General features: G+C 37.7%; 1 protein-coding gene across 1 annotated transcript in view; it reads left to right on the forward strand.

Moving 5' to 3' along the window:
- Positions 1–12,726, forward strand: part of WDR25 (WD repeat domain 25) — a 66,734-nt gene that overhangs the window by 1,939 nt on the left and 52,069 nt on the right. The window contains exon 2 of the mRNA XM_065839304.2: positions 740–1,511. Within this exon, the coding sequence (XP_065695376.1) occupies positions 795–1,511 (717 nt within the window). The 5' untranslated portion in view covers positions 740–794. The remainder of the gene's footprint in view (positions 1–739; positions 1,512–12,726) is intronic.

The following is a 12,726-nucleotide window of genomic DNA, read 5'->3' on the forward strand; positions in this document are numbered from 1 at the left end:
TTATTCAGCTTGTTATATATGCAGTCTCAGCACGAGATTTCTTTCTCACAAACACTTTGAAAAAGTTTATTATGCAGTAAACAATGCATCTGTGCTCTTATTTTTCTGTAAGTAAATGCAAACGGTGTATTCAGGGTAGCTTCTGGCACAAGCCTGTTCTGTAAAACTGAAGGCTATGTGGAACTTGTTCTGTGGAAAGAGCTGGAAAATTTCCTCATGCTGCAAGACTGCTGAATGGGTCAAAAAACCATGTATTTTTTAGTTGCCAGTTGAACCCCTTCATACTTATTTCAAATCATCTGTACTGTTAAGATGTAGATATTGTTAGACTGACTTCAAAATAGTTGTAGGATTTCTATTCTTGTTAATATACCTACCCAAACACTGCATAATTAATTACCCTCTCTTGTGTGGGGGGAATTGCTACTGCAAGTAAGGTTAAAGTGATTTGCAGTACTTATGTTGCAAGTTTGTTTTCCTTTTCATACTCATTTTCATTGTTTTGTGGTATGCAAATGCTTCTCTGCAGTACATTAAAAATGTATGCAAAGTGCTTGGAGACAAATGGTGTTGCATAATTGAATGTACAGATGTGTTACAATAGAAGAATAAATTCCATTAATAAACAGGAATTAAAGTTATGGATTTTATTTAAGAAAAGCATATTTGAATCCTTAAGTTACTCAAACTGTAGACTCTGAAATAAATTGTGCTTTGAATAATCAATTCTTTATTGTAGGTTGTAATTTGAAGGATTCCAGCGCTGAGATTTCTGGAGTTTGCTGTGTCTAGCCATGAGTTCATCACTGGTCGCTTATGATGATTCAGACTCTGAGGCAGAAACTGAAAAGACTGAATTCCCCAATAGTTCTGGCAGACAATCAAGCCTTCTAAGTTCTTCTGTGGATCAGGTTCAGTACTTTGCACCTGGTAGTTCGCGTACAAAATCTACGTATGAAATGCATCCTACTGAGAACACTGGCAGTTCTGGCACAAGCGCTGTTGGTGAAGATCCACCCAAGCATTATGCACAGAATAATAACACTGACTTGACATCTCCGTATTGTATGAGATCGTACTCGGGCCATACTGTGTTATGTGTGTCCTACAAAAACTATGAACAGACCTCAAGCTTTTCAACGAACTCTGGAAACAGTGTTTCCCGGAAGAGAATACATAAAGACAGTACTGGTGCCATAAAAGGAATTAGACCATATATCCCTAAAAGATTGCGTCAAGAAAACTCCAGCATGCCTGAAAGAAAAGAACCTGATCAGAGAGATAGCGCAGACTATGATGTTAAGCTAGACGTATCAGGAGAGCAGACTTCGAGAAAGATCTCTGAATTAATTAGACCATATTTGGGATCCAAATATAAATTAACTGAAGTTCCCAAAAGCTTAATATTTTACATGTCAAAACACAGTGGCCCTGTTAATGAAATCCAGTGGTGTCCTGTACGAGAACAAAGCCACATGCTTCTCTCTGCTTCTATGGATAAAACAATTAAGGTAATGTAAACTGAGATGCTTTGTGGAGCAATCATTGATGAATAGCATCAATAAAATTTACTGCTCTCAATTACTCATCTTTTATTCTCTTAAGTTGTAATAACTTCACTGGTTCTGTAGTCAGCATAAGCTGTCACACCATCAGAGTCTGAATCATTTGAACTGTGGGTAATTCTCCCTTCATCATCTTTCCAAAACCTTTTTTACATCTTTGTCTGAAAGATTAAATGGAGGAAAAAAATACCTTTGTTTTTCTTTGCAAGTGTTCTTTAATATATTGAATAAGTTAAATTTTGGCTGCTACTTGAAAAACAGACTTAGAAGGAAAAGGCTAAGGTATGCAAAATGTGCTGATGGATGTTTTTGGTGAACAGCAATTTAAATTCAAATTGTACAAAATTTGTCTGAATTTGACTTTTAGTCTTAAACTGTCACACCATATGCTTAATGTTTGATAACTGTCCCAGAACTTTTTTTTACTAATGATTGAAACTATGGATGTGTTACATTTGGTAAAACAATCTAAAATGAAAGTTGTCATTGCCGTGTAAAATTGTTTAAAAATGGAAATAATAGCCTGTCTGTTTTGTCTTCTAAGCAGAAAGAAAGATTAGTTTGTTTTCTAAAGCAGCATTAATAGTCCCTGATTGGAAGCAGTCTTTAACAGTAAAGCTGTGTCTTGAAGGAATCCAATTGTTTTAAGTGCCACAAACCGTGGAAATTCAATATAAATATTATGTGTCAATGTTGGTGAAACTTAACAGCATGCGAATCTAAACCATTAATAATCATGGAACTGTTCCAGAGTGTATTAAAACACATTCCCTTATTTTGGAAGGTGGCCTGTAGTGCAACACCTGTGGAGGGTTCTGGGGGTGGTTTGTCCCCGGTGCAGTCGCAGTCTGTCGCGATGGGAGCAACGGCGTCTGTGTCGTGGGCCTTTCCCGCGCCTCCGCCTCGGGCCGGCAGGGGGCGCGCTGCGATCGGGGATTGACTCCGTGTCACCAAAGTGATGTCACTGATTTCGCTGAGTTTCCAGAGTCACGAGCCCAGGCACCTCTAATGACTGTGACAGCAGTAGTTTGTCTTCTGAGGATTTTTGGGCTGTCTGCGGTTGCCTGAAGTTCTCCATGAAGCAAGTGATTGCGAATGCAGAGGCAGATGTACCTTTTGTTTTTTTTTTTTTTCCCCAAACAATCCTGCACCTTCCCACAGCTTCCATTTTCTGTCGTTTCTTCCAAGAACACCTGCTTGGAATTGCTAGTGCAAATCCAGGCAGTGGAAACGTGTCCTCTTTCCCTTTAATGGGAATATGCAGGCACTCGGGATGTTTGAACTATTTACTTTGAACATCTGATTCAGATAAAACGCAAAGCACAGTTAGAAGCCTAAAATCCCTGTATGATCAGAAAGAGCAGGCAATCCAAAGCCTCCAAACTCTGTACTTTCAGTGAGTCATGTGAATAACTGTGACTGAATATTTTAATGTGTAAATATCTTGGATTCAGTCCTTACATGCAGCTTATACATTAAGACATCTTTTGAAGACCCAATATTAGTGGAGATTTCTCAGAACTGAGGTTTCTGTCTAAGCAGATCTGACTGTGATAGATTAAGTTGTGCTTAAATCAAAAGATCTATAGTTGTATGTAATTTTTAAAGTATTTAGCCAAACCATTTTGCAGCTGTTATCTGTTCTTATGTGCTTAAATATTTTCCTTTCAAATTTTTCATCACAAATAATTACCTTTCTGGGGAAGGATTTTTTTTTTTTTAATGGCATGGAGAAGTAATAAATACTTGGCTTAGTTATCCTCATTTAGTGGTTTTTATTTCTGTAGTCCCATCTAAATTACTCTGACTAAATTGTCTGTGTAGCACAGGAATATATCTAAAATGTATATGTAGAACTGGTTATGTGGTTCCTTACTTTTTAACCGAGTGTATCCTGTTTAAATCAGGGCAAAAGAACAGTCTTCCTTTTATGTTCTCCAAGGTTAACCAATGTGCACTTTACCATCTTCTGTATGAATCAGTGTAGGTCATACTAAAATGTGCAAAAAATCGGTCGATGTTTTCAGTTTGTGTTGACTGAAGAACAGCTTAGTGTCAGGAAAGGTCATTTGAAACAGTTTTTATAGATACCTTGTGTATTTAGGAAGGAATGCACCATTTCAGAGGTTTTTATATTTTTTACTAGAAGTATTTGCTCTTATTTTTTTCTCTGTGGCTGCATTTGAAATAACCCAAACAGTTATCTAGTGGTACTGTTGAAAAAAAAAAGAGCGTCAGTTATCAGCTGAGTGGTGTAATTCTTTAGAGAAACGCTTCTACCAGCAGATGGGGCTCCCCAGCATCTTGGAAAGGGACAGTGACTAAACTCTGCCCCTAAAGAGTGGAAGACTTCAATGTGTGCCTCCATGAGCATTAAGAGAAGACTGTTTCACGCTAAATTTTAAATTTGTTAGGAATGGGGAAAAAGTGCTTAGATTTAGGCTTTGGTAGGTCTTTCACCCTCTATTTTCTTAGGATTTTGAGCTTCCCCTTTGGAAGGGGAGCTGATAGTACTTTCAGCCTTGGTAGCTGGAGAAAGGGGCGGGAACCCTGATTCAAGTTAAGGAAGCTCATACTGTGGCATTGCTCTTCTTCACTATTACTGTATTACCAGTGGCTTATATTTCTAGTTTAACTGTATTTTAAGGATTGTGAAACATGTTTGTCTGAACTGATTAATTTTGTTATCTTTGGGTAACACTTTTTCTCTGTCTTCTGTTTGAATAGCTGCTGTAAATGAAATTTAGGCTACTACTGCCATTTTTAGTTTTGCCTACTTAAACACTGAAATAGTGTTTATGATTTTAGTATCTTGTCTACTATTTTTTGCATAAATTTTGAGATTCAGCACTGTTATTAAAGTTGTGTGGTTTCTGTAGTGTGGATATACAACATATTCAGAACATCAGACCTTGTTTAGGTATTTCTGGTTTAGAACCCTGAATATAGAATCTGAAATCCCAGGTTACCGTTGAATACAGCTGTTTACCTTTGGTGGCAGGGTAGATAAAAAGTTGTCTCTTGAAAGCCATGGTTACCAACTGCAGAAATAGCTATACAGCATTCACATCGGCAGTCTCTTTTATTTGGAAGACCTTGTAATTGCATAGAGCCACAGAGTTGTAAACATTTTCACTAGTTACTTATGCTTGACTTAGCTTTTTAACAATTCTTCATAACTTCAAGCCTCTCATGCCATTATTCTGTATTTCCTATTTTGTCTTAAAATTAACTCAAGGTAACGTCTTCATATAATCATCTCTGAACTTTTAATTTTGTGTTCCTGGTTTTCTATTTAGAGCGTCACAGCAGGTATTCTATTTGTTGCAAAGTATTTCTTCATTTTCAGCACTTTCACCCTCCACTGATGAACAGGATCAAGGCAAGAAAGTACTGTAATTCTTCGGTATGCAAAATGTATATTAATAGCACTTTGGGATGACTTGTATTGTGACACATAGTTGGAAGTTTTTCTTATGCATTTTTTTCCCTACTTGCCTAGATGAACTGTATCTCCATTTAGTCACAGCTGAATCTATACAAGGAAAGTAAAAGTTTTTAAGATCAATTTAATAATGTCAGCCTGTTGAACAGAGGTGGTGCCTACTTCTCATGATTAAGAACACAAGGACAGCTGTACGGGTTCAGACCAAGGCTCTGTCGAGCTCAGTGATCACTCTCTAGTAGTGTCTATAAGCAGATGACCAGAGAAAGAACAAGTCAAAAGTGCCTTTAAGTCATCTTCTGGTCTCTGCTTGTTTTCAAATCCAGGGATTTCTGAGCTCCAAGGCAGTTCATCTTTGTAACGTGCTACCTCAAGAGATCTCTTCCAGATACTTGTCCAGTGTTGTGAGACTCTCTTGTGATCATTAAATCTAGAGTGGTGTATGACTCATACTGGTCAAATTTAATGTACACATTTTGCTTCCTGGAGTATATCAAGTACTTCAAGAAATACCATTTTTATTAATATTTTCAGAATATGTTCTTGTTTTGTGGTTATGTGTTTGTCAGGAGAAAGATAACATGGTATATTCCAGGAATTTCTTATGGTTGATCATGTTGTATTGGACTGAAAGTGATGGAAAATGGTAGCCTCCGTTCATCCGTATAATGTGCATAGCAGCGATGGTAGCAATACAGATTCAATAGATACTGCCCTTACCCTGCCTCTTCCTAGCAAACTAATGTTTCTGTTTTCAACCATTCTGTATACAATTTTCTTGACATAGGCAGTGTTTCTTGTTGTTTGGTCACATACATGTCTGTTTATGAAGGAATGAATTGAAGCTGCCAGCGTATTTCCTATAAACTCGTGCATAGCTGTCAGGTGGTGATAGCACTGTCACTGCTAGGCTAGATTCAAACTGTTCCCTATGTGATATTGGGTAATGTGCTGCTGCTCCCAAGTATTGCAATCCTTAGATTCATTTTTAAAATCTAATTGTGGCAATGCTCCTTTAACTGTAGCTGATGCATAAGATGAGAATTTGGGGAGTCATCCTATTCAATATGTATATTCCACTTTAATAGAAATATTTTAAAAAAGATCTCTCTGATATTAGTACACTTTTAATACCATATTTTAAAACTAACAAAAAGTTCTCATTACCTTGGAAGTGGCAAGGAGATACTTATATTCTGGAGATTGTGTGCTGCTTACCTGGAAGTGTGAGAAAAGAACTGTCATTTTCTTGTTGAAGAGGCTATTGTTGAAGAGGCTACTAAATAGGCTACTCTGAAATACTGAAGCTGATTTTTCTTTGAATGCCTTGTTCTGATCTTCCTGTGTCTATTTAGAGCTATGTGTATTTTTTTGCAAGGACTTTAAGCTTGCTGATTATTAAGACGGCAGTACACTTATTATTTAATAGATATATGCATAGTAATACCAATTTACTGAGTGCTGAAAGGGCTTCTTTATATACCTTGATCTTTTTCTAACAAAATGGTTTCATACGCTTCAATGAGAAGTGTCCTCCATGATGCTTGTTTTGTAAGAAAAGGAACATCATGCAGGAAGGAATGTGCTTGACCATCAATGAAAGCTTCTGACTGTGCTTATGCGTAGATGATAATAGGGGTCAGGATGTAATCGCCAGCTCTCACACCGTTGTTCTGCAAAAGCCATTAGCACAAGTTGGCAAAGAACAGTTCACAAAGGTGGTGAATTTTAGTCCTTTCATCTGAAAAGTATGTGCGGGTAAGGGTTGTTCCACATTCAGTATGTTAATACCTAGATATGTTTAGAGATGACTGCTACATAGAGAGGTATTTTTTAAATTATTTTCTTGTTTCCAACAATGTTGTTGTCAAGGAAACAGAAATCCTTGTAATGCCTTTGTTAACTTTCTCACAATCCACAGCTGGAGATGACTTGTATAATTTTTATTATGTTCTTAGTAGTTGACACACTCTTGTGCCTGAAATGATTTTTTCAAAGAAATATGTTTCTTTGAGTATAAATGGCACCATCCTGATCTCTATACGGTTTGATAGGCTGTTGGTTTTGTTCCTTCTTCACTAACAAGAACTAAACTCAGTGCGGCTTTGGACTGGAATTTATCTTAACACTTGTGTGAAAACTGACATAAAAAAAAAGAAGTGGCAAAAATGCAGTGAACCTCTCAGCTTCTGGGGTAGGTTTTCAGTTCTGTAAGGGCATTAGTTTTTCTTTACACTTGGAAATGTCTCCTGAATTAGGATCTCCTTAAAGAATACTAGAGTGGTATTGCAAAGCATTTTTATGGCCGTGTTACAGAATTTGGCTATGGGGAGAAGAGGGGGAGGAGATGGATATTTTGTGAAACAGCTAACATACCTATGTTTCCCAACAAAATTGGGAATAGTTTAAAGAAAAATTCAGAAATTAAAGTTCTCCCAATAGCGGTAAAGTTAATGGAGCCTGGCTATATCCTGAAGCTGGCTGTAGATCCTCTTCAGTAGTCTCCTACTCTGGAGACATTCAAAACCCGCCTGGACACGTTCCTGTGTAGCCTCATCTGGGTGTTCCTGCTCCAGCAGGGGGATTGGACTGCACGATCTTTCGAGGTCCCTTCCAATCCCTAACATTCTGTGATTCTCTGATTCTGTGATTCAATTTCTGCTTCGGGACTTCTGCAGTGTCTTTCGCTTTTATTCAGCTGCTTAGCTTGATTAAATCTTGAGGGAAAAATACTGAGACCTCTGTGAAAGGTGGTTGACATTGACCAATAAGTGCAAAGTGGCCACACGTGAGATGCACAGAGAACATGGCTGTTTTGGCAGTCTTATTTCACAAACCTTTCTGCAGAAATCCAGAAAGATGGAGAGTGACTTTTCTATATACTTACCAATGATGTGGAAGAAAGGATTCTATTTCCTCTTGTTACCTGAAAAGAGTTTTGGTTACTTGTGTTGTTACCTACAGAAATATCAAGAATATTGCTTATCTGACTTTTTTCTTAGAAACCCATCAGTCCCGAATGACTGAGTTCTGCCCTTCCTTTCTACTGAGAACTCTTCCAGCTGTTTACTCAGTGTCTCTGAAGTAACCCATGGTGGAGAAATCACAGAATCACAGAACGTTAGGGATTGGAAAGGATCTCAAAAGATCATCTAGTCCAATCCCCTGCCGGAGCAGGAACACCTAGATGAGGTTACACAGGAAGGTGTCCAGGCGGGTTTTGAATGTCTCCAGAGTAGGAGACTCCACAACCCCCCTGGGCAGCCTGTTCCAGTGTTCTGTGCCCCTCACTGAGAAGACATTTCTTCTCATATTTAAGTGGAACCTCTTGTGTTCCAGTTTGAACCCATTACCCCTTGTCCTACCGTTGGTTGTCACCGAGAAGAGCCTGGCTCCATCCTCGTGACACTCACACTTTATATATTTCTAAACATTAATGAGGTTGACCTCAATCTCCTCCAAGCTAAAGAGCCCCAGCTCCCTCAGCCTTTCCTCATAAGGGAGATGCTCCACTCCCTTCATCATCTTCGTTGCCCTGTGCTGGACCCTCTCCAGCAGTTCCCTGTCCTTCTTGAACTGAGGGGCCCAGAACTGGACACAATATTCCAGATGTGTTCTCACCAGGGCAGAGTAGAGGGGAAGGAGAACCTCTGTTGACCTACTAACCACCCCCTTCTAATACACCCCAGGATGCCATTGGCCTTCCTGGCCAGAAGGGCACAGTGCTGGCTCATGGTCATCCTGCTGTCCACCAGGACCCCGTCCTCCCTCCAGCACAGCCAGCCTACGAGGAAAGAACAAAATCAGGGCTAGAGCTGTCAATGAAGTAGTGTGTGTAATGAAGCTTAACTGATAATGTCATAAATGAAGCCCTCCAATTATGCATAGAACCTGTGTGGGCAGCTGGTGAGCAGTGTCACGTTAGAATAAGATGGGAGAAACGAGTGGTGCTGTTACCCCATTCTGGATGCTTCAGTAAGATTACTGGTAAAAAAGTCAAGATTTTGATGCTTGGAAAAAAAATGAGCTAGGGTAGTTTTAACTTCTTAAGTGACTGTAATATATTATGGGAATATCTCTCCTTTTTTTTTTCCTTACAGTTGAGAAATGCTGAATATTTTTACTGTTTAAAAATGTAAATAACACCAGTCTAACTTTGCTTCTTTTCTAGAAGTCTAGCTTTCTAGATGCATCTCATATACAGATATATATACATGTATATTTTAAATCTGCTAACAAAGCTACAAGGCATCTTACGACTTCAATTCCTTACCTCTCTTGGTCTGCCGATGTTGTCAAGGAAACAAATTTTTGAGAAGCTTTGCTCTACTATTTCAGGTTCTATAGAGAGATGACTTGTGTAAGATTTAGCCAGTATCAGGAGTAGAAACAATTTGCCTGAAGTTTCTATTCTTTTCAGTATGTTCATGTCCTTGCTTTTTTTAAAGCAAATTTTATTTTTAGCATGTGTGAAATAGCTGCATCTTTAAGGTCATAATATCAGTGAATCTATCGAAGATTTTTGACACTTGATCTTTAGATGAAGCCTGATAGAAAGAATTTTAATGACATTTGCTCTATATTTATGCTATAAAGACAACTGTTAGTTATAGATTCCCTTTACATTAAAGGGGAAAGAAACATTAAAAATACCCTTGTTCTTTAGAGGACTTGCTTCGCTACTGTGGAACTAATGACTTACCATCCTTTATCAAACGTCTCATGTTTCATTGCAGTAATTGTCTCTCTTCAAAGAAAAAGCATTTTGTGGTTAGTCTGGAGCTGTGTTTGATGTCTTCCAGTATGTACATGGTTGACCTGCTGGTTGGGATATTAGGACTGAGCTTTATCTTCAATGTGCTTGTGGAGGCTTTTTATTTAGTAAACAAAACTGCCAATTTTCTTCTAGAACACATCTTAAAATGTAGTTGTAGAAAGTTCTACCTTTCTCAAATGTTTCAGTTGGGTAATTGATTAAAGATATTGGGCATGACAGATAGTAAAGATTACATGTGCTTGTACATTATGCATGTGCCAACTGTGTAACACCTCTCTTCCTGAAGTCAGATTTTGGAATTGGTCCTGTTCTCTAGTCATCTCATCTTTTTCCATATTATAATTTCATCATTAAAATCATTTTTCTTATTCTGAACATTGTGACTGGTGGCTGGAATTGTATATTGTTATATGCTGAGGAAGTAGCACAGCTGGTTTTCTATGGAAAGGGTGGCAGTTAGGGATGCAGGTGGTTAGGGATGATATAGTCATTATAAACATGTTAAAGTTTGGCAGATATGTTGAAGCTACTGCTATGTTAACAATGCAAAAGAAATTAAAATTAATTAGGTAGTTCAGCCTTATTCTGCTTGCTAGTATTGAAATAGTACTGGTTATGAATGTCCTCGTTGCCAGCAAAACACATAGCTGCTTGACATAAATTAATAGTTTATTTTCTTAAATACCTAGTTCTGCTCATGTTTCAGACTGGGTTATGTCACTGGCATCAGTGGGTTTAACATTGCATGTATATGTTCCATAGCCTAGGATTTTTTTGTCAGCTATTTACATTCTAAATGGCCTTGGGAATAATAAAAAGAATATTTTTAGTTGAAAAAAATAAGAATTGTGAAGAAAATGTTACTTACCCAGGCTCACTGATAAATGAATGCAAGATCTATTGAAGGTTTTCAGATAGCGGTTCTAAATCACTAAGTGTATCGTGCTCCTCATACTTAGATATTACTTCAAATCAGTTTGGGCAATAAGGCTGCGATAACTACTTCTTAAAATAAGAAAGCCACCTGGCTACTGTTGGGGATGGGACAGAATTTGTCTGTAACTACAACTGTTTACTATTATTTCTAGAACGGTAGTAGCAATGTGTCACTCTGTGCTGTTGCACAAGTACTGCCAGTTGTGCACCCCATGGATAATGTGCAAGAACGAGGCAGCTTAAATTGCTCCTTTTTGTTTGTTGTGTTTGTGCTTATTTGTTTTATTGACTGTATGAATAGAAGAGGTGGTTAGGTGATTTTATATATGTACATATATCAATACAACACTGTAAAGCACATGAATGGCCTTAACTGATTTACAATTTTGTATTAAAAATATGGTAATATTGAGGTACAGTGCAAATAGACATGTTTTGAACAGCCACTGTTTAACTGAAGCTTAAGGAAAAAAAAAACACTCAGCATCTTGGGAGTTGATCAGTGTTGTTCTTCTCCCTCCTCTTTTCAGAAATAAATTGTAGGTCAACAGCAAATAGATATACAGTGTTTCAGAGGCTGGGAAGTGCAGTTACTAAGACTGTACTTATGTTCTGAATAGAACAGTGTTTCTTACTCTGGTAGTGGATGTTCAAAATCTGTGGGATGCAAGTATCTGTGGGATGCATTTTTGTCCTTATATCTATCTAGTCGTTAGTTACCTGTAGTAATTAAGGACCCTTAAAACAGTTTGCCTCCAAAGTGCTATAAGTCTGAAATTGAGGTGTTTAACATGAGAAATCTCCCCTTTAACAGAACATAAACGTATGCGACTTGGGGAAGTGATTGATGCTAATGAATATGATACATAGAGGGGAAGGGAAAATCAGATTATTTAATAAATGGCTATAGTAATTTAGCTAATCATCTTCTGGGAAGTTGCAATACATTTGAAGTTCTTCTTCTTTGCCTGCTGGTTAGGTATTGATTAAATGTTTTTTGGGCACAAATACTAACTACTAGTAACCCTACTGTGGTTGTGCTTTTAGGTGTTCTGAACATTTTTATGTCATGAGTAACACACTGCTATTACGCTATGAAGTTGATGAGAAACTGCCAAATTTATGCCTTGTTATTCTTCTCCCACATAGGTTCAGCAGTAGAAAATTTAGTGTTTTTAAAGTAGTTCTTAATAGCTACCTGTCATTATATATTGGTTTCTCTTGAATTACTTGAATATGTGCATCAAACTGCTCTGCTTTAACTGTGGCACCCCAAATATACCTAATACTGTCTATGAAGTAAATGATTTAGCTGAAGTAAATGATGGTGTATTCTTTTTCTCAAGCCAAATTTTAGTAAGTGTAGTATACAACTGGAACAAGGATTTAAGTGTCCTTGCCATACTCTGCTTCACCTTCTGCTAAAATAATTACGATTTTTCATATTGTACAACAAACCATAGCTTAAAAATCACTAACTGATTTATAAGTACACTGTAACTTCTTTTCATTTCTTAATATTCCAGGAACTTGCCATTTGAGATATATCCACAGGGTTAGCCATATTACAATGATTAGTCACAGAACACTTAAAGGTTAACTGCAAAGTAGGTGTGAATTCTTCCCTTTATTTTGGTGTGTGTGGGACGTTACTTCTCTTGCACTGTCTGCCCAGCATGTGTGTACAATTTCTATTTTGTAGGCACAGAAAAACTAGTCACACTCATGACTTTTAGCTGGCTGAAAATGTGGTCTGTATGAGCAGCTTCCTTAGAGTCAATGGTTTATGGGGAATTTGTGATTTGCATCAGGTGTGATTATCCCAGAATCTTTCTGCACGACAAAAACCACACTATGTTAAAAGGTGGCAATTGGTGGCAGAGACACTTTACTGTTGAGAAGGACAGACTTGGTGGTAACCAATGATTTTAAGTATCCTCTGCCAGATATATATATACTTATTTACAAATTGCCTTTTTGTGAGCTTTGCTTGTAGTGTAAAG

This window comes from Patagioenas fasciata, chromosome 5 (genome assembly GCF_037038585.1).
Source record: "Patagioenas fasciata isolate bPatFas1 chromosome 5, bPatFas1.hap1, whole genome shotgun sequence".
Classification (NCBI taxonomy): domain Eukaryota; kingdom Metazoa; phylum Chordata; class Aves; order Columbiformes; family Columbidae; genus Patagioenas; species Patagioenas fasciata.